General features: G+C 38.4%; 2 protein-coding genes across 2 annotated transcripts in view; both read left to right on the top strand.

Moving 5' to 3' along the window:
- LOC149041678 (uncharacterized) overlaps positions 1 to 23,319 on the top strand; it is a 90,403-nt gene that overhangs the window by 62,484 nt on the left and 4,600 nt on the right. The window contains exons 4-12 of the mRNA XM_089180910.1: positions 10,007 to 10,057; positions 10,210 to 10,272; positions 10,556 to 10,615; positions 11,216 to 11,281; positions 11,890 to 11,943; positions 17,196 to 17,273; positions 17,446 to 17,513; positions 19,880 to 22,702; positions 22,796 to 23,240. Coding sequence (XP_089037036.1) covers positions 10,007 to 10,057; positions 10,210 to 10,272; positions 10,556 to 10,615; positions 11,216 to 11,281; positions 11,890 to 11,943; positions 17,196 to 17,273; positions 17,446 to 17,513; positions 19,880 to 22,702; positions 22,796 to 23,240 — 3,708 coding nt within the window. The remainder of the gene's footprint in view (positions 1 to 10,006; positions 10,058 to 10,209; positions 10,273 to 10,555; positions 10,616 to 11,215; positions 11,282 to 11,889; positions 11,944 to 17,195; positions 17,274 to 17,445; positions 17,514 to 19,879; positions 22,703 to 22,795; positions 23,241 to 23,319) is intronic.
- Positions 1,339 to 9,883, top strand: LOC149041679 (uncharacterized). Its single transcript, XM_089214630.1, has 12 exons — positions 1,339 to 1,460; positions 1,905 to 1,970; positions 3,616 to 3,681; positions 3,890 to 3,961; positions 4,793 to 4,858; positions 5,244 to 5,309; positions 5,832 to 5,900; positions 6,495 to 6,560; positions 6,938 to 7,003; positions 7,427 to 7,486; positions 9,542 to 9,607; positions 9,801 to 9,883. The coding sequence occupies exons 2-12, from the start codon at positions 1,907 to 1,909 to the stop codon at positions 9,881 to 9,883; spliced, it is 744 nt and encodes a 247-aa protein (XP_089070756.1). The 5' UTR covers positions 1,339 to 1,460; positions 1,905 to 1,906.

Here is a 23,319-nt window from a genome sequence, read left to right as displayed (position 1 = left end):
TTAATAAAATGAGTCATCAGAGCCCCTGCAATTTCCAGACATGCACGCGTTGTCCACACGGTTTTCGAAAAAAACCCGGGACATTGAAAAACGTTAAGTCCCCCGGGGCGAAATTGCGTTCAAAATGGCGACTGAACGCGGACGATTTTTCAGTCTTGACGGAATTGAAATTAATTTTTGCGACGAGAAAAATTCTCAAAAAGCTTCAATTAAAGTGCTCAGTAGAAAACTCAATTTGCCCGCCGGCGATCAATCTGAACATACCGACGAGCACGGCTGTTTACAGCATGGACAAATTTTTTTGATAAAAAGTGAGCCTTTGATTTGAATGGACAGGAAAATAATTCATATTTGAATCAGTTTTACATAATTTTTTTTAACTGAGCCGAGAAAGGAGCTGATAGTCGTTGTTAAAATTATTTCTACTATTTCTATCGTATATCATTTCAAGAATTTAAAAAAAAAATATTATTGAATGTTCAAAAATCGTCTGAGAGACTTTTAGAGCGACTTTGTTCCGCCAGGTTATCGTTTTTAAAATGTGTAGGGTATTTCAGTTACTAAATGAACAAATAAGATATGGTGAATCAATAAAGTTCTGGCGCTACTATCAACTGAGCTAAGAAGCCACATTTTGGGAGCAGGGTACATTTTGGTGCATTCGTTGTTCTCGTAGAGAAATCTGAAAGCTTTTGATCCGTTGTTTACTTGATTTCTGTCGTTGCTCCTTCCTGAATTCCTTTGAAGCTCAGAGCTTTTTCGTTACTCGGGGAAGACTAATACTGGCATCCCACCAGTTAATTTCCCTGTGGAAGTGCCAGCGTAAATCATCGATTTTCTTTTTCATGCATGTCACAGATAAAAGGCCTGAATGATATGTGATTATTTTCAGTACAGACATAGGATGACAGAAGCCGATTGAAAGCGCGGATTAAGGTAATCAATAATCACAGACTTAAGAGGTTCTTGATCAATAAACAAACTCTCTTTGTGAGTTACAGGAAATGCATTAAGAACAGTGTGGAGAATAAGAATTTTAATGTAAGGGTGTAAAAGGGTAATATAGGTAGCAAGTACTTCTGGTACAGGGAGCAGGGGAGTTGCATTTGACTTTACCACACAGCTGCAGCGCATCTTGATCGTGTTGATCAACCGTCATTACCCGCGTGTATTGAAATCCACACGCTTTTCAGTGGCTTTCACGTCTTGAAAGCAAAGCTTAAAATTTTCTGGTAATAAAATCATGACATTCGAAAATGAAACCAGAAATTCTGGTTTCCGTTTCCAGCTCTGTTTTCTTCAAATGACATGCAATCTCCATATAACTGCCTGTCTGTACAAGAACACTGTGCATGTTACATGTTCATTTTAGAGACAATTACGTTTTCATCTAGAATCAGCTGCTAGAGAAAGTTTGATCGCGGATATATTTTTCCAAGCATTTTTTCTTTGAGATTGAGGTAAGAATTTAGTTGTAGTACATTGATTTTAGCGTTATCCAACACACAAGTTAAATATGTTGGAACACAAATAGACAAATCGACGACCATACGTACAAATTCGGGTGCCCAATTTAAAGTTGTTCTTTATCCTACTCACCATGGCGAACGAGACGGTCGCAAGTTAGAGCGCTACTGGGAAACTGTTGGAAGTCGAAGATTCATTATTCTGAAGCTAAGGACTACATGTTCAGTCTCAGCGGGTCCAACAAAATATTTTGATATCTATCCTGATTATTTTCCTTGTTGGTTTAGGTTAATCAACAATTAAAGGACACATTTAAAATTTTCCCGAAGGTTTTTTGACTGTGACATGTTCTCCTGTTTTACCTTTTCATTCAGAATCGTTTTCAAACGAATATCAGTGACACAAAGCAAACCGGTTTGGTTCTGTTTTATTCTTAGTTATGGCTGAAGATAAAGTTTTGCAATCGAAAGAAGAACTAGGTCTGAAGAGCGAGAGTTCCTCAGGTGAGAGAAAACATATTTCAAAAAATTGCAGCATGCACTTGGTGGAAAGACGGACAAATAGATTTAATTTTTAACGAGAATAAAAATGAATTCCTATCACGGCGTTGCCATCAACAAATGGAAGAGAAATTACAGGTTTCACACCTTGCGGACCTAACCGCTTGTTTTGCTACGATGTTAGAGGTAGTACGCGCAGGCTATCCACTGAACTTTAGAACCAGCCGACACCTTCGCGGCTTTTTTTCATGAAAAAACGGTCGTGGTGAAAATTATCTGTGGTCAACGGTACTGACTTCTCTGACGATAAATTAAGCGGCCATTATGTTAATTTTGATAGTAATAACGCAGAAAGATATATTTGCGTGCTAGTATTGTCTTTGTTTGTTTTTTTTTTTGGTTTTGTTTTGTTTTTAATTTGAAATTACGGCGCGCAATGTACATCACATAAAAACCAACTGGTAAATAAATCTGCCTTGACACCGTGCGGAATTTCTTCGCTTATATAACCCTTTAACTCCCATGAGTGACCAAGACAGAATTTCTCCTTACAATATCAATACAACATCAAGCAGAAAAGTGATGAGAATAAAGTAAAATATCAATGAGGGGATTAAAGCTTGATTCAATACCAAATACTCTAAACTAACATCACAAGAACTGTATGGCAGACAGTAAGGAGAATTACCAATGAGATCTTGGGGGTTAAGTGTTAATTATCCGATGCATTTGGAAAGCGTACCATTCATTTTAAATTAGTTTTACCCATCTTCATGAAAATTATAAACAGCAACTACCGATGAGGTTTCATCATCGATAGAGTTCCAAAACTCAGTCAGGAAAAAAAAAACCATGAAACAAACAAATAAAAATATTGGACTTAACCAGTATTAGTTTTGCAAACTTTATGGGCTGCATTAAAAAGCTTTGATTCATGAAATGGAACTTTGAACAGTAACGTCACAATTTTCGTTTTAAATTTCTTTCGAATTTTGAGAATGTCTTTTGATCTCCTAGTAACTTTTCACGGTAATTCTGTTGTTGTCATGTGTTGTTCTCTATTTACTCCCTGTTTCACTTGAAGTTAAAGTAACCACCTAAAATCCGTATTGTCCTCTTCAATTAAAGTGGTTTACCAAGTTCCAGGGTAATTTAGTATTATCAACCGAGTTGATAACTACGGTGGCTAATTTACGTTATCAACTCGGTTGATAAAACTAAATTACCCTGTTATACTCTCCCACCGACGCAGCACCACAGTTTCTTTAAAAAGTTACCCCCTTTATTCATTTACCAAATTCCAAATCGATTTAAATTTTCAGCGACATGTAAAGAATGTGAGATAAACGAACGACAGATTATATTTCCAGGAGTCCGCGATAATAATAATAATGGTAAAATTAAATAAACCAACAACGGTTGGTTACTCTCGAATAAAAAAAAAAAAAGGTCTGAAAATCCAAATTTGAGTTGCTAAAACAGTGTGTGCCTTGAGGAACGCGTCGAAGATAATAATAATAACTAGTCCGCAACATTTTAGACCTTCAGATCATCTTCGTTTTTCGAGCCGAAAGAGTCTTGAAGCAGTTGCATTCACAGTTTCATTTGCAGAAGAGTCACGCTAACACTGAGGTGACTTCTATTTTAGGTATGTCAGAAAGTAGCGTCCCGGAAATCCAAGAAAAACTGGATTTGGTTGACGAGCTTTCTTCAGGTAAGGGGAAAAAACAGCAAATAAATTGCGCCTCTCAAGTTTTCAAGATTTTTAAGAAGGAAAGTGAGCTGGAACAAGAAGCGTATGAAAATAAACAAACAACTGATCATTGAATATGAAGCAAAAAGAAACAATCAAACCGCAGTAAGCGAGTCGAGTTAGTGTACTTTACACTCTGAACTCAGAATGAAAAAATTATTCTGCTTAGTATCCTTAGACATAGAGAAATGTCAAGTTGTATTCAAGAAGGAGTCTGATGTCGCTGGTCACAAATCAACAGGTACAAGTAGAAAGCGTGAGTTGAATGTGTGTGACGCTATATCATAGATAATTTTTTCTGATAAATTTCGCGAAATTAGTGAGGGTTTCTTAACAACTGTAGAAATAATATGCATTTGAACTGGCCACATCGTGAGACAAATGATTATACTTCAGGGCATTCACCATAATGAATGATGAATTACTTCTACCTTTTTCACGATATGAACAAAACAATCAAACTAACTGTTCTAAAAATAGTTCAGCAAGCTTTTTTTATTAATTAAAACGAAAAATTTATAGTCTTGTCGCGCTAGGAAATTATTTTTCGCACTTTTTCAATAATAACAAGTTGTCAACTAAGCATTCAAAGAGCAAAGTAGACTTCACTAACACTTGTGTTTTCATCTATCTATCTATCTATCTATCTATCTATCTATCTATCTATCTATCTATTTCTTGAAAAGTATACAAGTCTAATGTTAAGAGAGCAGCAGAACTTGACACTGTCTAGTTTTCAACAGCAAAATACCTTGGACTGGTGCGTCAAAAACTTTGCGACGCAAAGAAGTCAGTAGACCGTCAGAAATGAACTGAAAGGACTAAGTTAGTTTTGTAAATTCAATATTTGTACGAAAATCCGAAGAAGAATTATTCGGTAAGCTCCGAATAGCAAAAACGAGTTAAGGAAAATTTTTAAATTCTAAGTTTTTCAGTCTGTTCATTATTTCAGTATTAAAATGGAAACGTCCAGGGAAAAACCCACAAATATCTTAAAGAACCAAGAAAACAAAAATTTTCCGAATTTTCTTTACAAATGACTTTGCATTACAACATTTTTTGTTATTTTAAGTTACCAAAGAAGCAAAAGTTGAAGCAGCCGATGGAAAACAAGACCATCTTGACCAAAGTTCATCAGGTAAAGGAGAAAAAGAACAATTCGATGTCTGTTAGCTTTTTGGTTTGGATTTTTATACTATACCTCACATCAGAGGTTTGTCCTTTTGATGGACAACTACTTAATTATCTTGTTAGTCCAATAATCAAGTTTTCTGTAAAAGACCACACACAATAAACTGGGGTAACACCACCCGGGTGGTCCTGGGACCGATATCTTAAGTCTAATAATAATAACGATAATAATTGATAATAGTTAATGATAACAGTGACGAAGAAGATGATGACGATGATAACAACAGTACTGATAATGACAGTGACAATAATAATCATCATCATAATGATAATAATGACGACGATACGATGGTGATGATGATCACTAAAGCCACCTCTCTTGTTACTTTTAGACGAGGAGAAAGGTGAAGATTTATCAGCAGGAAAAGTAAAGGAGTCAGAGATTGGCACTTCAACAGGTACAGAATTGAACAATGAGCATAGTATAGAAGGATACTGTAATTATATAGATGCCGGTACTAACCTGATTTTGAAACATTTTCCGAATCACAACCCAAGCTAAATGATTCATTTCTGTGTATTGGACTCGTTAGGAGATAAAGTTTCAGGAATCCAAGTAAAACTGGATTTTGGTGATGAGCTTTCTTCAGGTGAGAGGAACAAAGAAAAGAGAGTAGAGAGCAATAAATTAAGTCAGTGTGCATTGAGTGCAACAAACGCTATGAAAAAAACATTGAAATAAACAAACAATAGATCACATTAACTACAAGGGTTCTTAGTTCAAAGGTAAATGTTTTTTCTTCATACAACTCAAGGCCAAATTGCAATGATGAGGGAATCAGATGACAATGATAACAAATTAATAGGTATAAGTCGGTAATGAGTGTAACGCTCAGACAGTTTGCAAGCCTACATCTGAAGGCTTACAAACTGCATTTAACTCAACTTCGATGAGATACAACTTTTCATTATAATTTCAGGGGCAGACAAAAGTGACGCTACCTCAAGTGATAACGGAGTGGATTTTAATGCTTCTTTGTCCGTAGCAGGTAAGTTGGACTGACTTGGGTTAAAATCAAACATATTCATAATAGGAATATATCTCTAATGGACTTCATGTAATCAATGGTTACATGACCCTGGTGGTCGTGGGAAAAGTAAACAGAATCTAAGATACTGAAAAACATAAATAGTAGCCATAATATGATAATGTTGATGACCGTGAAGACAGTGATGACGATCATTCAAACCCCTTTTTTTGGGGAATTTTCGTCTTGAGGAAATTTTAGGTTTCATCATTTGAAAAAATAAAAGATTTAGCGATCGGCAGTTCCGCAAGTACAGAACAAAACTGTAAATAATAAAGAAATATTAAGTCTGGTTTATTAATTAAATTTTGGTTTGAAATGAATTAATAGGCAGCCACATCTAATTCAATGATCTAATGCTTGATAACTTAGCAGCAATAAAAAGTAACAATCCTGGACAAACAGGGGTGAAGAGGGTGCAATTATTATTCTTGATCATATTTGACGTTCTGTATAAAGTAGAGAGGTTAATTTCTATAAATATATTATTCTTCATTGTTTAAAAGAAAAGTTCAAAGCACAACCCAATATGTTTGATTCTTTTCTAATTCTTAGCTACTTCGGAAGGAAAAGATTCAGCAAACCAAGAAAAGGTGAATTTGGAGGATGAGATTTTATCAGGTGAGAGAGATAAAACAGTAAATTAATTGTACAAGTTTGTGAGTGAAAAAAGACCTATGAAAATAATTGAAACACAAACAACTGAATCATTACGGCTAAATGTTTCCTTTACTTAAGCCAGCTTTTCGAATATTGAAGAGGAACTGATCACTTTTTGAGGGTCAATATTTAGGATAGAATAAGGAAGAAATTATTTTTTAACCTAAACCGGCACGATAACCATGTGTTTTACATTTTTCACTTTCCAATTGAAACTGATTTGGGTCTTAGATATTTTTACACTTAGGGGAAAAACCTTGCATATATTAGGAGATGGAGAAAACAAAAGTTGTAAAAAATCATGAGTATTATCACTTATAAATGTATTGGTATTTTAGTTAGTCAACAGGCCTCCTCAACAGCAGCTGTTGGAAGCCTGGGCTTTGCTGATAAGGGTTTATCAGGTGAGAAAAAGAAACAAGCATCTTTAGATTTCTTTTTACAATTAACAATAACAAGACAACTAGTACTGAAATTTTGTCAACTATTAATTGAGTTGATAGTGAATCAGAGCCATTGGCTCTGACGATGGGCTAATGCTCGAAATGTCAGCTTTAAACTCTTTACGGTTGCTAATTTACGTTATCAACTCAGTTAATTACTCTGTTATACTCTCCCAACGACGCGGCCCCACAGTTTTTTTAGAAACTTATCCCCTTTATTATTTTGTGAACTATGATGAGCAAAGTGAATATTCTTGGTATCTCTACAGTCTAACAGACCAGATATCAATCGCATTATCACAAGTTTAGTCCATGAGTTGCCTCCTTGATCAGTTGATGACACAAAAACGAGTGAAAACCATTTCGTTGTAATTTCATTGACAGACGAAAGTGAAGCTACTCCTGTTGAGAAAAAAGTGGATATGAAGGATGCTCCTTTAGCAGGTAAGTTAGGAAGCACAGAGAAATCAAATTCCTTAAAAGCCTGAGTTAAATGGAATTTAATATACAAACATTATTTTCTGAAAATCACTTGCGCGCGTATTTCACCAAGTTTGTGGGGTGACTGAGTGGACTGGATTTTGACCAAGGAGTTTTTGAATATTGCGTTACCGAGAAGAAGTCGAGGTTTATAAAACGAAAACAAAAAGAGCTTCAAACTACTCTATTAGATGTTACCCCCCGGGTTCGAACCATTTACTGTATTACGTTCACTTGGACGACAGAGCGAAAGACTTACGAACGACTACATCACCTACGCAAGCACTGTCAGACAAATACGACAAAAACTCTGGTTTTATCACCGCTGTAAAGTTCACGGCCTTGTTCCGGTCGGGCTCAAACTTAAGTCCCCATTGAACACACAGGAGGCCATCCAGATAGTATAAGCCACCTGCAGACGACTGGTCAAAGAGCGGATAAATGATTGCCACAGAAGACTCAAACGCTATAGGAACAAAACAAAACAACTATATGACAAACTGAAACAACTGATATCTACTGAATTACTTGACACTGTTACGACTATCGCCGACTAACGTCAGAGAAAAAGACGAACCGAGGAACAGACAGGGAGCAGTGTATAAGATCAATTGATCCGACTGTCAAGCCTCCTACACCGGTGAGACTGGTAGAAAACCTCACAACTAGACTGACTGAACACAGACGAGCGACGAGGAAAGGCGATGTCAACAATCACATTGCTGAACATCACTGACTTACGAACCACACTATTGACTGGGACTCTGCGCAATGCCTAACCTACGGCACCAACTACTTTCAACGACTGACCCTGGAAAGCTGGTTTACCAACTTGGAACAGACTTCCCACAACAGGTGTCAACCACTACGGGCACCATACAAACAACTCATTCACGACATTGATATTACAAACGAACCGAGCAGAACGACCTAACTTCACCAACGGATCGAGACCGACCAATCACGACTGACCTACGCCACTTGAGTCTTAGAGCCCATAACATCACGGAGAAACTGATCAATCAGTTTATGCAAACCGGACTAAGAACATTCGACTGACAAAAACTATTCACTTGACTCTGATGATGACTTCTGCTCAGGTTGTCGAAACGTCAGTCACCACTACCGACAACAGTCCATCTCAGGACTACACTCACCTGGACGATCAAACTACACTATTACAGAGCTTTAATTAGCATTAACTACAAAGAAAATCCAAACAACAGACAAGGTGCAGTTTATTAGATCAGATGCGCCGATCACCAACATCAGAGACAAGGAGATAGGAAAAGGCGCTGAAAAATGACTGAAATAAAACTGCTGAAAATCAACGAATGACGAACCACACCGTTGATTATGAGTCTGCGTGTTGTTTTAATATAACAGGACGAACTGTACCTCCAATAATTTTCTGACTGCATAAGAGAAGAATGATTTCCCAGACTCATAATAGCAGTTGTTGCTTAAAACATTTGCTCGTGCATTTTTTTTTAGTTTCAAAATTTATTTTTGTCTTTGAAATTGAAATAGGGAAAAACTCCCAAATAGACAGGAGGATCAAGAATAATAATAATAATAAAAGTGCTGAATGTTGTAATTTGGATACCAGTTGTTGTTTGGTTTAACTGAAGAGGCACAAGTTAAGTTAGGAGCAGGAGAAAACCAGGTCTTTGCAGACAAAGCATTAGCAAACAAAAGAAAAATGGTGAAATGTGTTTAGCGCCGATCTTTTTACCACAACTCGCAACAGGAGTTTCTTTTTTCTTTTAATGGGCAGATACTTATCTATTTTGATAGTCTAACAGGAAAGTTGTCAACTTAGCTATCATGAAAATTCCAATTGACCGTAAATGGTTTCCTATTGTGACATTCATTATTCTATGACTTTGATTATCCTGTCAAAACTTTCAGTAACAATTCTGATAATAGTAATGATGATAATGAAAGCACAACTGATGAATAGCAACAATGATAACGGTGATGATCATAATTTAAACAATCTGTTGTTTACACTTTTAGACCAGGAGAAAAGTGAAGTCTCATCCTCTGGAATATCAAAGGATTTAGAGATCGGAAGTTCAAAAGGTACAGGATTATACCGTCTCTTGGTGTGCGTTTATTGTTATAATGGCTGATTTATTGAGCGTCTTGCATGGTTGCTTTAAATCAAAAGTCAGCAGCATCTATTTTAATGCTTAACAGCTATAAAAAGCAACAATAGGAAAACCTTAGGCAAAAAAAGGCTACATTCATTTTTCTTGATGTATTGTATTTGTAGATAAAGTTAAAGCAATCCAAGGAAAACTGGATTTAGATGATAAACTTTCTTCAGGTGAGAGAAATAAACAGAAAAAAAGATAGTGGTAATTTAAGTTTGTAACCACTGAATACAACACGCGCGATAAAATCAAACACACCGTCGAACAAACTGAACTCTGAAAGTGTTCTTCGTTCAAATAAATTTGTGTTCTTCGCTATTACAAGATCATTTTACATCCAAGAAGGAATCAGATGACGATGGGAGCAAACCAAAAGGTACAAGGGATCAATGTAAAACTGAATAAATGTAAGCGTAAGTCCGAAATTAAATCAATATCTGAATCCTGGTATATGTATTAGAGGTTGAAAAAACAAAAGTCATCATAGATCATAAATGTTTTAATTATCAATATGTATTGGTATTTCAGTTGGAAAAGAGGACAACATGGCAGCTGATGAAAACGTGGCTGCTGCTGACAACGGTTCCCCAGGTGAGGGAAAAAATGAGGCTTTATCAGATTTTTTCTATGATTGTAACGATCAGTGACACAACAACTCGAACCGAGATTTGTAACCTATGATGAGCAAACCAAATAATTTTGGTTATCAATCGCACTATCACAAGTTTAGAGAAAGAACTGTACCTGCAAATGATGGACTGGCTTTTTATCTATCACGATATAAAAATATGGAGCATACGAGGAAATTACAGAAGACACAAATACGTGACAAAAGTCAAAAGTGTGAATTTTTTCTCTATCATTTCTTTAACAGACAACACTGAGGCTACCCCTGGTTATGAGGCACTGGATTCCAACAATGCCTCTTCAGTTGGTAAGTCAGGAAACTAGTTGAAATTATTTAAGTCTAGAAGATGCTGAGCTGTGTTAAGTAAAATTTACATAGATCTTTTTTTCTGCACAAGACTGGTAGGCGTTCTTAACTAATATTTTTGGCACCGAGACGAAGACAAAACTCGTAAAAACTCAAGAGAACATTTATTTACTAACAAAACGAACATGGAGTAGTTTGAAATATCGGCCGTGAGAAATGATGATGTCAACAATCACATTTCTGAACATCGTCGTCTAAAAAACCACAATATTCATTGGGACTTTGCAAGATGTTTAACCCATAGCATGAATTAAGTTATACGACTGACTTTCGGGAGCTGGATTACCTACTTGAGGCAGATTCTTCCCAACAGAAGAGTAAAAATCAAAAGAGTGAGTGGAACACAAAAAAACCACGACGGGTCACGGTCAATCTGACGAAGGGCTAACACTCGAAACGTCGGCTTTGAAATTCTTGAAACGGTGAAATTACCCTGTTATACTCTCCCACCGACGCGGCAGTACAGTTCCTTTAGAAACCTACCCCCTTAATTACAGGTCACAAGTCATTATATTATTATCATCACCCGTTTCATTTTAGTTATCAAAGAGACACAAGTTGAGGCAGCTGAAGGAAACGAGGACTTTCCTTTCAACGACTCATCAGGTGAGAAATCGATCGTTGCTCAGCTTTTTTGTATGTGCCATAACACAAGATCTTGCATTGCAAGAGTTTGTCAACAAACAGGGTAAATTATATCATTAAACATACTAAGACCTTTTTCATCCAACCCCTAAGGGTTTTCGCTCTAGTCCTTATGCATCTTCTTTCTCTCATTCCAATCAATATCGTCACCAAATTAAGCGTTTTTAAACATTTGCACCAAATTAAAGCCCAAAAACTTGATCAACTTATCGGTCCTCACTCATTACTTGAAAGCCTCAAAACTGTTGTTACCATTCCAGAAAATCTTCCACTTTCCGACTCAGAGCTAGAAATCCGTCCACACTAAGGGCTTAAATCTTATTACCATTTTTAAAACCACTGACGAAACTTTAGTTAAGCAAAACGTCGAAAAATTTCTTCGCGTGTTCAATTTCATAAAGCCTTTTTCCATGACAAAGAGGGTGATTCTAACAGATTAGAAATCAGTACGGTTGTCCATTGGGATGCCAAAACAGATATTCCACTTCATCATGGGTCACTAAAATGGAAAATTGGTTCAGTTGTGACACGCGCAAAAGATATCTTACATATCTTCGTTATAATTTCAGAGAACAAAACTTCACATGATAAAGATGTGGATCTAGACAACGACCCCTCAGTAGGTAAGTGAGAAGGCTAACGTGTTCCACAGGACGTAAGATAAGACAATCTATAGTCATCCACTGTCCCTCTTACACTCGGAACAATTCAACCGTAGCTAGTAGAGCGCTTTATGACTGAGTTTGGTAAAACCGAAACTAAAGCAGCAAGTCACGAAAAGGAATTACTACAAGGAGCCGATGAGAAATTGAAGTGGAAACAAGGAAACTGCGCATACCTGACGCGCAGGAAAACAAGAGCGACCCAGCCGCAATTCGACCTGTTATATTTTTATAGAGGGTAAGTTTCTAAAGAAACTGTGGTGCTGTGTCGGTGGGGGAATATAACAAGATAACATTTGGCTTTATCAACTGAGTTCATAATGTAAATTTGCCATCGTAAAATAAGTTTCAAAGCTGACGTTTCGAGCGTTAGCCCAGTTCGTCAGAGAGAATGACAAAGGGCAAACGCTCCAAAAGTCAGCTTTGAAACTCTTTACAGTGGCCAATTTACATTATCAACTCAGTTGATAACACTAAATTACCTAGTTCTAATGTGAAATCTGACTGACTGCGTGAGAGGCGCAAGTTTTTGAGCAATCCTTAAGCGAAAGGAAAATCAAAGCAATCCAAGGTTATTCTCTACATTCAGTTGGAACGTCGCTGAAGATGAACCAAGAGTTTGAACTGATTTGAAGCAAATTGTCCATCTCCCGTCTAATAGAACGAAGTGAAGTGATAATCTTTTTTCCGGGAGTAACTTTGATTACCATTCTACTGCGCGAGAAAACATAGTCGCACTAGCCTTTCTTTAAAAAAAAGATCTATTGAAAAAGTGACGCAAGTGTCTTGAAATACTCATGTGATGGAACGCTATGAACAGCATCGTGCTAGAATGGCAAAAGAGGGCATGGTAACGAATCCTGCAATCTGATTGGTTCTATACCCGGTCAGTATTTTCCTAGCACTGCCCACGGGCAACGGTAACGCTTTCGTGAGTCGCCGAGTACATCCCTACTTTCATTGCCATTTTTAACTCGTGAATTGCGCGCATGCGCAAGAGCGAGTTATAGGTACGATGTGGGGAATGGCATTCGCTCGCTCGCTCGCTCGCTCGCTCGCTCGATTGGTCGATTCCTGTAAACTTTTTTTAGATTTTAGGCTTTTGAGTGCATTTGATAGTTTTTGGCGAGCAATAAAAAGACGAAATGGCGACCTTTGTTGCTAAGAATAGTGGTGGGGTGAAAAAGAAGCCAATTATAATCTTTAAAGAGTTTTTTTTTTACGTTTTAGTTTCAACAAGCGGCGCCAGCGACTGGCAGGCATGCAAGGATTCTCACTGAAATAACAGAACAACCTTCGTTTTTCATAAAATTGTAATTTACAATCCTTGAACTTGAAAACAATCCGAAGATTCATTGAAAATATCACTTACTGCGAAGCGCTCGGAGTTTACAGATGTTCAAAAGCTTTTTCTGTTATAGCGTGAGATTGAGGACAAAATTGATCATTACGTTTCGTCGCGTATGTTTTTCCTGTGTGAAGCAACAAAAGATGCCGGCGACTGACGAAATAACAAGTTAACACGAAAATCAAATAACACCTAAACAAACAGTTTTAGCTACCGATTTTCAGTGAATTTTAAAAGAACAATTTTCTTTTAAGTTTCAAGACAATTTGAAGATTCAACATACATACAACGTACTAAAATGCGAAAGTTACACACCACAAAATTGGTAAATAGGCCTGAAATGAAATTCTATCTTGTTATTGATTATACGTTGCCTAGCACGTGACTTAAATCTACCCAGGCGGAGATCCAAAATGACGGTGGCAGGCTTAGCTTAGTTATATCACTCAAAACTCGCTCCCGTTTGTCTCTTTTGATAAAGAGGGAATCGTTAATGTTTTCATTAAGACAGTATTGCCTTGATTTTCTAATATTTACAACGAAAGACAGTAAATCTCACTTTTCACCCACATTTACTTCCAACCTTTTCTCTTAAACCAGAAACAAAAATGATAGACGTTTAAAACACATGACATCATCCACTTTGTCAAATGTAATAGCATGATCATTTCAATGGTAATGCCTTCTTATCCCAACGTTACTTTGTTTCTTTGCTACATTAGCGAACACTGAACTACTGCTCGTACTCTAGATATGACAATCAACCACAAAATTCCCTAAACCAGATAACATTAAACATAATCTAAAAAATCATGTGTCAATTCACGAGTTTGCTCACAGAGCACTTTGATTTATAAATATATCTCGTTTTTTCAGCTGAGCAGTATTTGAAGCAAAGACGTCGGTCACTACCTCAAGCTGATAAATAACTTATTAATCCTCTCTTTTCTCTCTCTCAGATCACTTTGGTTGACAGAAAAATGTCGGTTTGAGAATGAATTTGTATAAGCAATAGTGTCATTACGTTGGTTGACAATCGGCCTAAAAACCGCCTGCAATTAAATTTAATCGTTCACAAAAAGTACCCAGAAAGTTAAAACGTGAGGTATTTGGTTACAGTTGAACTAATCGAGGAAACTTTCATTCATTTAATATCTGAATTTTCTCAAACAATTTGTTCCTAGTGAAAGGACAAGCAAAGTTTTAATTTCAGTCCTACAACAAATATACGCTCTCGGTGAGTCTTTCGAAGTCCGTTCAATTTGGACATTTGTACCGTAAATTGCACAACAGAAACTGAAGGAATTCAATGAGAAAAGGCTGCATTAAATCCCCTAGTGTCTCGTTGGAGTGTATCATTCGAATTTAGTTTTTATGGAGGAAAGACCAGATTTGCACACGCCATTGCAGTAAACAAACGAGCAAACCCTCACAACTTCAAAATAAAAAAAATTGAATTTACTTAAAATTACTTCCCCACCGTTTACCTAATGAACAGAGGTAAATCTTCGTACATGAATTAATTGTCGATGAGAGTGAATAATACTTTCCGGAAGATCATAGAGAAAATATCGGGACCCAAGAGATCCATTAAGATCACTGATCACTTTACGTGTACCTCCGCCGATGTCATTTATTACATAACTTTCACTTTTTGCAATGAGTTATATATTGGTGAAACAGGAAGACGATTAGGTGACCGATTCCGAGAATACGTTCGCCATGTAGAAAGAAATGACAAGGACGCATCCAAGCCAGTCGCTAGACACTTAAATCTCCCTAATCATTCTAAACAACACATGGCAGTTTGTGGCCTTTCCCTGCATCTCGGCAGTTCGGAATGCTGCAAAACATTAGAACAAAAATTTTCTTCCAAATCGGCACCCTTAATCCCCACGGTATAATGAGCGCTTTTCACTTAACTAATTTATTCTTGTTTTCTGGTCACCATATTCCCACCAATAGCGTAGCTCCATTTTCTGCAAATAAACCCACACACAACCCACAATTCCTCCAGTCGTTCTGACTAACGCTCGAAACATCAGCCTTTTAACTCTTTACGGTGACCAATTTACTTTTTCAACTCAGTTTTTAACACTAAATTACCTGCTATACTCTCCCACCGACGTAGCACCACAGCTATTATAGAAACTTACCCCCCTTATTCTAATATATTTGGGTTTCTTGTTGTAGTTGATTCATTGTTGTTTTCTTTTCTATTTGCTTTCCTTGATCCGCTTCCAATCAAGAACAACTGCCCATCCATAAGAAAGAGCTTGCTTAAAATGTTGTCGAAATCATAAAAATCCATATTCTTCCTAAAGGATATAAGACGTGAATACTGAGTAAGTGGGCTTATATATTTTTGGATATGATCATTGCTATGCTGGGTATGCGGGGTATTGTAAGTAATTGGTCATAACGAGTAATATTCCGGTGTTTCCTGTATTTTTAGTGAGAGCAAAAGATTGTTTTCAGCAAGGTAACAAAGAATACAGACAAGGAGACTTTCACAGAGCGCTACAACTGTACACTGAAGGACTTCAACTTAACTGCAAAGATAATCGGCTGACAGCCAGACTCTACAATAACAGGGCAGCAGCTCATTTCCGTTTAAGTATGGAATTTCAACGTTCAATTATTTATAGTTTACTTAAAAGTTCATCTTCAAAAAGAGTCATGTGGTCCCATTTTAGGCTAATTTTTCTGATCGTTTATCTATCACTCCGAATGACTTAAAAGATATCCAGGAATATAATATTAATAATAATATTTAATAATATTTAATAATAATATTTAATACTTATATTGCGCTTTTCCTATAAAAATACTCAAAAGCGCATTACAATATTATTAAAAACTAGATTAAAACCAGTAAAATTACTCGGTAAAATTACAATATTAAACATTACAATATTAAAAAAAATAAAAAAATAAATAAATAAATAATCTAACTAAAAGCCTTTTTAAATAAATATGTTTTAACAGAGCGTTTAAAAGAGTCGATTGATGTTTCCTGTCTAATTGGCAGAGGAAGACTGTTCCATAAAAAGGGGGCAGCCATCGATAACGCGCGATCTCCCAAGGTCTTCTTCGTTCTTAGCTGAGGTCTTTCTAACAATATACCATTATTGTTACGGCGTAGTTGGTAACGTGAGACCGGTAAGACAGAGACAAGATCCTTAAGATAGCTAGGCGCAACACCGTGAAGAATCTTAAATGTAACAAGGAGAATCTTAAAATCTACGCGCAAGCGCACTGGTAGCCAGTGGAGTTCTCTTAGCAAAGGAGTAACGTGACAATACTTAGGTGCACAGTAAACCAATCGAGCACTGGCATTCATGACTCTTTGAAGTTTCTTAATTAGATACTCAGGAGCACCGTACAATAAACCATTACAGTAGTCAAGCCTGCTTGTGATGAACGCGTGAACAAGCCTCACGGTGGACTCACGAGACAAATACTTCCTAATGTAATATAACGGCTACTTAAGATAAAGATAAAGACTCCAAATCTTGCGACCTTTATTGAACCGAAATCCCCGAGAAGAGCTTTATATCACTCACGACCCTCTTTACTTTAACGTCGAGCGTTCAAGTTCAAGTTTTAGGTCCTAATGGTAAAAAAGGGAAAATTAATAAATCAATCCCGTTATCACCTGCACTTCCCATATGTATTCTCCCCACCAAACCCTCCCTCCTCCTCCAACCGCGTTATCGAAGGTTATATGAGGGGGCCCAAGTCTTTCCAAGGTGAAAGAAAACCCAGAATTAGTTGTAAAGAGGCCTGTTGAAAGCGAATCTGTTACTCTTTTTGCAATTCTATCGAACGCAAATGACCGGTTAGCTCTAACTCTCTCTTTCAGAAAACTTTGAAAACAGCCTAGATGATGCCACAGTTGCTGTACAATTGGAGCCAACTTTCACCAAAGCCTTGGAGAAAGGTGAGTTTAATTTTAGTCGCCATTCAGTAGTGATAGCTCCCTGGCTACGTACGTTGAAGTAGATGTTTCTAGCTCAAATCTACACGGTCACGCACCATAAATCTTTATTTGTGAATTGAAAATACTAATATTTTGGCACTTAGATGTTTCTCACTAATCCTTATTTTTATAGGAGCTGAAGCTTGTGTGCGGTTTAAGTTGTATGATGAAGCAAAGATCTGGTGTCATAAAGGATTGGTCGTATCCTTTGAAAAATACATTTGCATATAAGACGTAAAAAAACTCCAGTAATTTCCTGTTTAAGCTTAACTTAAGAAATCTAGTGCAAACTTAAGACGCCCAATGATTTTCAAATTTTCCCTAATCCACTCGTTTTCCTTCAGAGTTCGTTCCATATTTCTAAATTTATGCCATTTGCATTTAACTGGTGGTTCCTTATTTACTCTTAAGTTGAAAAGACTTGGAAACTTCTTGTCATTCATAATTGCCCTTTTTCTCGTGTCCCACCGAAACATTACGTAATCTTTACCAACCCCAACCTTGTAGATTACATTTTTTTTTACACTCACTGGTCTTTGGAACGCTTTTGTCATTCATGGCTGCTCTTTTACGAACGCTTTTTTTTTGGAGTGAATCGATACGTTTCTCTTCGTTAAAATTAATGTAAATGAGCATAGAGTAACAAGTAAGGGACCGATATTTTAGGCAAGGCGAACAATTAGAAAGGAAAAAAGGGGGTAAGTTTCCAAAGAAACTGTGGTGCTGCGTCGGTGGGAGAGTATAGCAGGTAATTTAGTGTTAACAACTGAGTTGGAAACGTAAATTGGCCACCGTAAAGAGTTAAAAGGCTGAACAATTAAAAAAATCTGACAAGTGTGCGACTTAATCGAATTACTGTGTGAACTGCAAAGCAAAGTTATCAAGATTGACAATTTTGTAGGAAAGGTGCTTTCATTGAGTTCTCAAAAGCCGAAAAGGTACTCTGCAGGTAGAAGTCTTGCAGTATCTAATAGACTTTCTCCTAAAAACTGGATGAAACACCCTCCCTAAGCATTCCACCTTTCCTCTCAGCAGTGTCATTTGACTTAACGCATTGAAGATGGACGATAATAGCGAAAGGTTGCGTCATCTATTAAACAAGTGTGGTAGTGAGACAATCGCATCCAGAGAGATGAAGCCACAGCAAATAAAGGTAAACCTGACAACCATTACCTGAATTTTTCTTTAAATAAAACTTTGTTAGGCAACCAGAAACTCTAAAGAGGCTAAAATGTGCATCTCGAGTTCACACAAAAGCCTACCTCTCTGTCTCTGTGTTTTCTTTGGAGTCTCGTCACTTTCACAAACTTGAGAACTTCGTTGAAAATCCACATCCAGGAAGGAATTCAGAGGAATTCGGTGAGAGTGGTTCTCATGGCCCAATTACAGAGGTCTTTTAGGGAAAACACCTATCTCTGGCCTTTTTTAAAGACCTCGTTTGAACCTCAAACTTTAGTTCTAAATAAGTGCGAAATAAAACTTAGCGACACATTTCCAAACCTTAAGGGAAACTCAAACCAGGAAAGGAGATGAACTTTATCCGTTTGTCTCATAATAGAGTCATTTTGGATGTTGATCGCGACATTTCGCCTGCAATACTGCTATGGTTCATCAGGCAGTGAGGTCGCTTGTTTACGTATCGCTATTTGTAGCGCGTTGGTTCGCTGCTATTGGTGCATTTCGATCCTCTTTATTATTCCGCTTGTTAGATGGTGTTCCCTCATAGGTCCTCATTAATCGGTTAAAGTTGTTTGATCGTGAGTATCCAAGCTTCGGGAATTTCGATTCCACTATCTCCATTGATGTTGTTGAGATGAAGTCTTTTATGGATAGCCTTTATGACCCTACGTGTGTACCAGTGGGGGGACTCACCCACCAACCTCAGTCAGTAAAGCGTGGTATTGTTAAGTGTCTATACGACGATCAAACACCACAACGGCCGATTAATGAGGACCTATGAGGGAACACCATCTAACCACCGGAATACTAATAAGGATCGAAATGCACCCATAGCAGCCGACTAACGTGCTACAAATGGCTTAAGGGGGTAAGATGGCCACCGTAAAGAGCTAAAAGGCTGACGTTTAGAGCGCCAGACCAATGAAGACTAGCAGCATTGCAGTGAAATCGTCGCCATCAACATCCAAAGTGACTCTATCGTGAGACAAAGGAATAAAGTTCATCTCCTATCTTACACCACGATGAACAAAAAAAATTATTTTATTACATCAAACCAGGAAGTAAAAATTTCAAAAGAAGTGGGAGACAAGGCTGGAGAAGGAGGGAGTTATGGCAACTTTGGCAATGCTTATTGTGGTCTAGGACAGTTCAAAACAGCCATCGAGTACCATAAACAAGATCTAGAAATTGCCAAAGAAGTGGGAGACAAGGCTGGAGAACGAAGGAGTTATGGCAACCTTTGCATTGCTTATGATTGTCTAGGACAGTTCAAAACAGCCATCGAGTACCATAAACGTTATCTAGAAATTGCCAAAGAAGTGGGAGACAAGGCTGGAGAAGGAAGGAGTTATGGCAACCTTGGCACTGCTTATCGTGGTCAACGACAGTTCAAAACAGCCAGCGAGTACCATAAACGTCATCTAGAAATTGCCAAAGAAGTGGGAGACAAGGCTGAAGAAGGAAGGAGTTATGGCAGCCTTGGAAATGCTTATCATTGTCTAGGACAGTTCAAAACAGCCATCGAGTACCATAAACGTCATCTAGAAATTGCCAAAGAAGTGGGAGACAAGGCTGAAGAAGGAGGGAGTTATGGCAACCTTGGCAATGCTTATTGTGGTCAAGGACAGTTCAAAACAGCCATCGAGTACCATAAACGTCATCTAGAAGTTGCCAAAGAAGTGGGAGACAAGGCTGGAGAACGAAGGAGTTATGGCAACCTTGGCTATGCTTATCATTGTCTAAGACAGTTCAAAACAGCCATCGAGTACCATAAACGTCATCTAGAAATTGCCAAAGAAGTGGGAGACAAGGCTGGAGAAGGAAAGAGTTATGGCAACCTTGGCAATGCTTATCGTGGTCTAGGACAGTTCAAAACAGCCATCGAGTACCATAAACGTCGTCTAGAAATTGCCAAAGAAGTGGGAGACAAGGCTGGAAAAGGAACGAGTTATGGCAACCTTGGCAATGCTTACCTTAGTCTAGGACAGTTCAAAACAGCCATCGAGTACCATAAACGTCATCTAGAAGTTACCAAAGAAGTGGGAGACAAGGCTGGAGAAGGAGCAAGTTATGGTAACCTTGGCAATGCTTATCATTGTCTAGGACAGTTCAAAACAGCCATCGAGTACCATAAACGTCATCTAGAAATTGCCAAAGAAGTGGGAGACAAGGCTAAAGAAGGAAAGAGTTATGGCAACCTTGGCAATGCTTATCGTGGTCTAGGACAGTTCAAAACAGCCATCGAGTACCATAAACGTCGTCTAGAAATTGCTAAAGAAGTGGGAGACAAGGCTGGAAAAAGAGCGAGTTATGGCAACCTTGGCAATGCTTGCCTTAGTCTAGGACAGTTCAAAACAGCCATCGAGTACCATAAACGTAATCTAGAAATTGCCAAAGAAGTGGGAGACAAGGCTGGAGAAGGAACAAGTTATGGCAACCTTGGCAATGCTTATCGTTGTCTAGGACAGTTCAAAGCAGCAATCGACTACCATAAACGAGACCTAGAAATTGCCAAAGAAGTGGGAGACAAGGCTGGAAAAGGAAGGAGTTATGGCAACCTTGGCAATGCTTATCGTGGTCTAGGACAGTTCAAAACAGCCATCGAGTACCATAAACGTCGTCTAGATATTGCCAAAGAAGTGGGAGACAAGGCTGGAGTAGGAGCGAGTTATTGCAACCTTGGCAATGCTTACCATAGTCTAGGACAGTTCAAAACAGCCATCGAGTACCATAAACAACATCTAGAAACTGCCGAAGAAGTGGGAGACAAGGCTGGAGAAGGAGGGAGTTATGACAACCTTGGCAATGCTTATCGTGATCTAGGACAGTTCAAAACAGCCATCGAGTACCATAAAAAAGATCTACAAATTGCCAAAGAAGTGGGAGACAAGGCTGGAGAAGGAAGGAGTTATGGCAGCCTTGGCATTGCTTATGATTGTCTAGGACAGTTCCAGACAGCCATCGAGTACCATAAACGTCATCTAGAAATTGCCAAAGAAGTGGGAGACAAGGCTGGAGAAGGAACAAGTTATGGCAACCTTGGCAATGCTTATCGTTGTCTAGGACAGTTCAAAGCAGCAATCGACTACCATAAACGAGACCTAGAAATTGCCAAAGAAGTGGGAGACAAGGCTGGAAAAGGAAGGAGTTATGGCAACCTTGGCAATGCTTATCGTGGTCTAGGACAGTTCAAAACAGCCATCGAGTACCATAAACGTCGTCTAGATATTGCCAAAGAAGTGGGAGACAAGGCTGGAGTAGGAGCGAGTTATTGCAACCTTGGCAATGCTTACCATAGTCTAGGACAGTTCAAAACAGCCATCGAGTACCATAAACAACATCTAGAAACTGCCGAAGAAGTGGGAGACAAGGCTGGAGAAGGAGGGAGTTATGACAACCTTGGCAATGCTTATCGTGATCTAGGACAGTTCAAAACAGCCATCGAGTACCATAAAAAAGATCTACAAATTGCCAAAGAAGTGGGAGACAAGGCTGGAGAAGGAAGGAGTTATGGCAGCCTTGGCATTGCTTATGATTGTCTAGGACAGTTCCAGACAGCCATCGAGTACCATAAACGTCATCTAGAAATTGCCAAAGAAGTGGGAGACAAGGCTGGAGAAGGAAAGAGTTATGGCAACCTTGGCAATGCTTATCGTGGTCTAGGACAGTTCAAAACAGCCATCGAGTACCATAAACGTCGTCTAGAAATTGCCAAAGAAGTGGGAAACAAGGCTGGAATAGGAGCGAGTTATGGCAACCTTGGCAATGCTTACCATAGTCTAGGACAGTTCAAAACAGCCATCGAGTACCATAAACAACATCTAGAAATTGCCGAAGAAATGGGAGACAAGGCTGGAGAAGGAGGGAGTTATGGCAACCTTGGCAATGCTTATCGTGATCTAGGACAGTTCAAAACAGCCATCGAGTACCATAAAAAAGATCTACAAATTGCCAAAGAAGTGGGAGACAAGGCTGAAGAAGGAAGGAGTTATGGTAACCTTGGCATTGCTTATGATTGTCTAGGACAGTTCCAAACAGCCATCGAGTACCATAAACGTCATCTAGAAATTGCCAAAGAAGTGGGAGACAAGGCTGGAGAAGGAAGGAGTTATGGCAACCTTGGCAATGCTTATCGTGGTCTAGGACAGTTCAAAACAGCCATCGAGTACCATAAACGTCATCTAGAAATTGCCAAAGAAGTAGGAGACAAGGCTGGAGAAGGAGCAAGTTATGGCAACCTTGGCAAAACAGCCATCGAATACCGTAAACAACATCTAGAAATTGCTAAAGATGTGGGAGACAAGGCTGGAGAAGGAAGGAGTTATGGCAACCTTGGCAATGCTTATCGTGATCTAGGACAGTTCAAAACAGCCATCGAGTACCATAAAAAAGATCTAGAAATTGCCAAAGAAGCGGGAGAGAAGGCTGGAGAACGAAGGAGTTATGGGAACCTTGGCAATGCTTATCATTGTCTAGGACAGTTCAAAACAGCCATCGAGTACCATAAACGTCATCTAGAAATTGCGAAAGAAGTGGGAGACAAGGCTGGAGAAGGAAGGAGTTATGGTAACCTTGGCATTGCTTATGATTGTCTAGGACAGTTCCAAACAGCCATCGAGTACCATAAACGTCATCTAGAAATTGCCAAAGAAGTGGGAGACAAGGCTGGAGAAGGAAGGAGTTATGGCAACCTTGGCAATGCTTATCGTGGTCTAGGACAGTTCAAAACAGCCATCGAGTACCATAAACGTCATCTAGAAATTGCCAAAGAAGTAGGAAACAAGGCTGGAGAAGGAGCAAGTTATGGCAACCTTGGCAAAACAGCCAT

This window comes from Pocillopora damicornis, chromosome 8, assembly GCF_964200805.1.
Source record: "Pocillopora damicornis chromosome 8, jaPocDami1.2, whole genome shotgun sequence".
NCBI classification, from domain to species: Eukaryota; Metazoa; Cnidaria; class Anthozoa; order Scleractinia; family Pocilloporidae; genus Pocillopora; species Pocillopora damicornis.
This window is presented reverse-complemented; position numbering and strand designations above follow the sequence as displayed.

Coding starts and splice junctions, on each gene's coding strand:
- LOC149041679 (XM_089214630.1), top strand. CDS start 1,907: ATGGCTGAAGATAAAGTTTTGCAATCGAAAGAAGAACTAGGTCTGAAG. Junction 5,310..5,831: donor AGAGATTGGCACTTCAACAG/GTACAGAATTGA, acceptor TTATAATTTCAG/GGGCAGACAAAAGTGACGCT. Junction 6,561..6,937: donor GGAGGATGAGATTTTATCAG/GTGAGAGAGATA, acceptor TTGGTATTTTAG/TTAGTCAACAGGCCTCCTCA.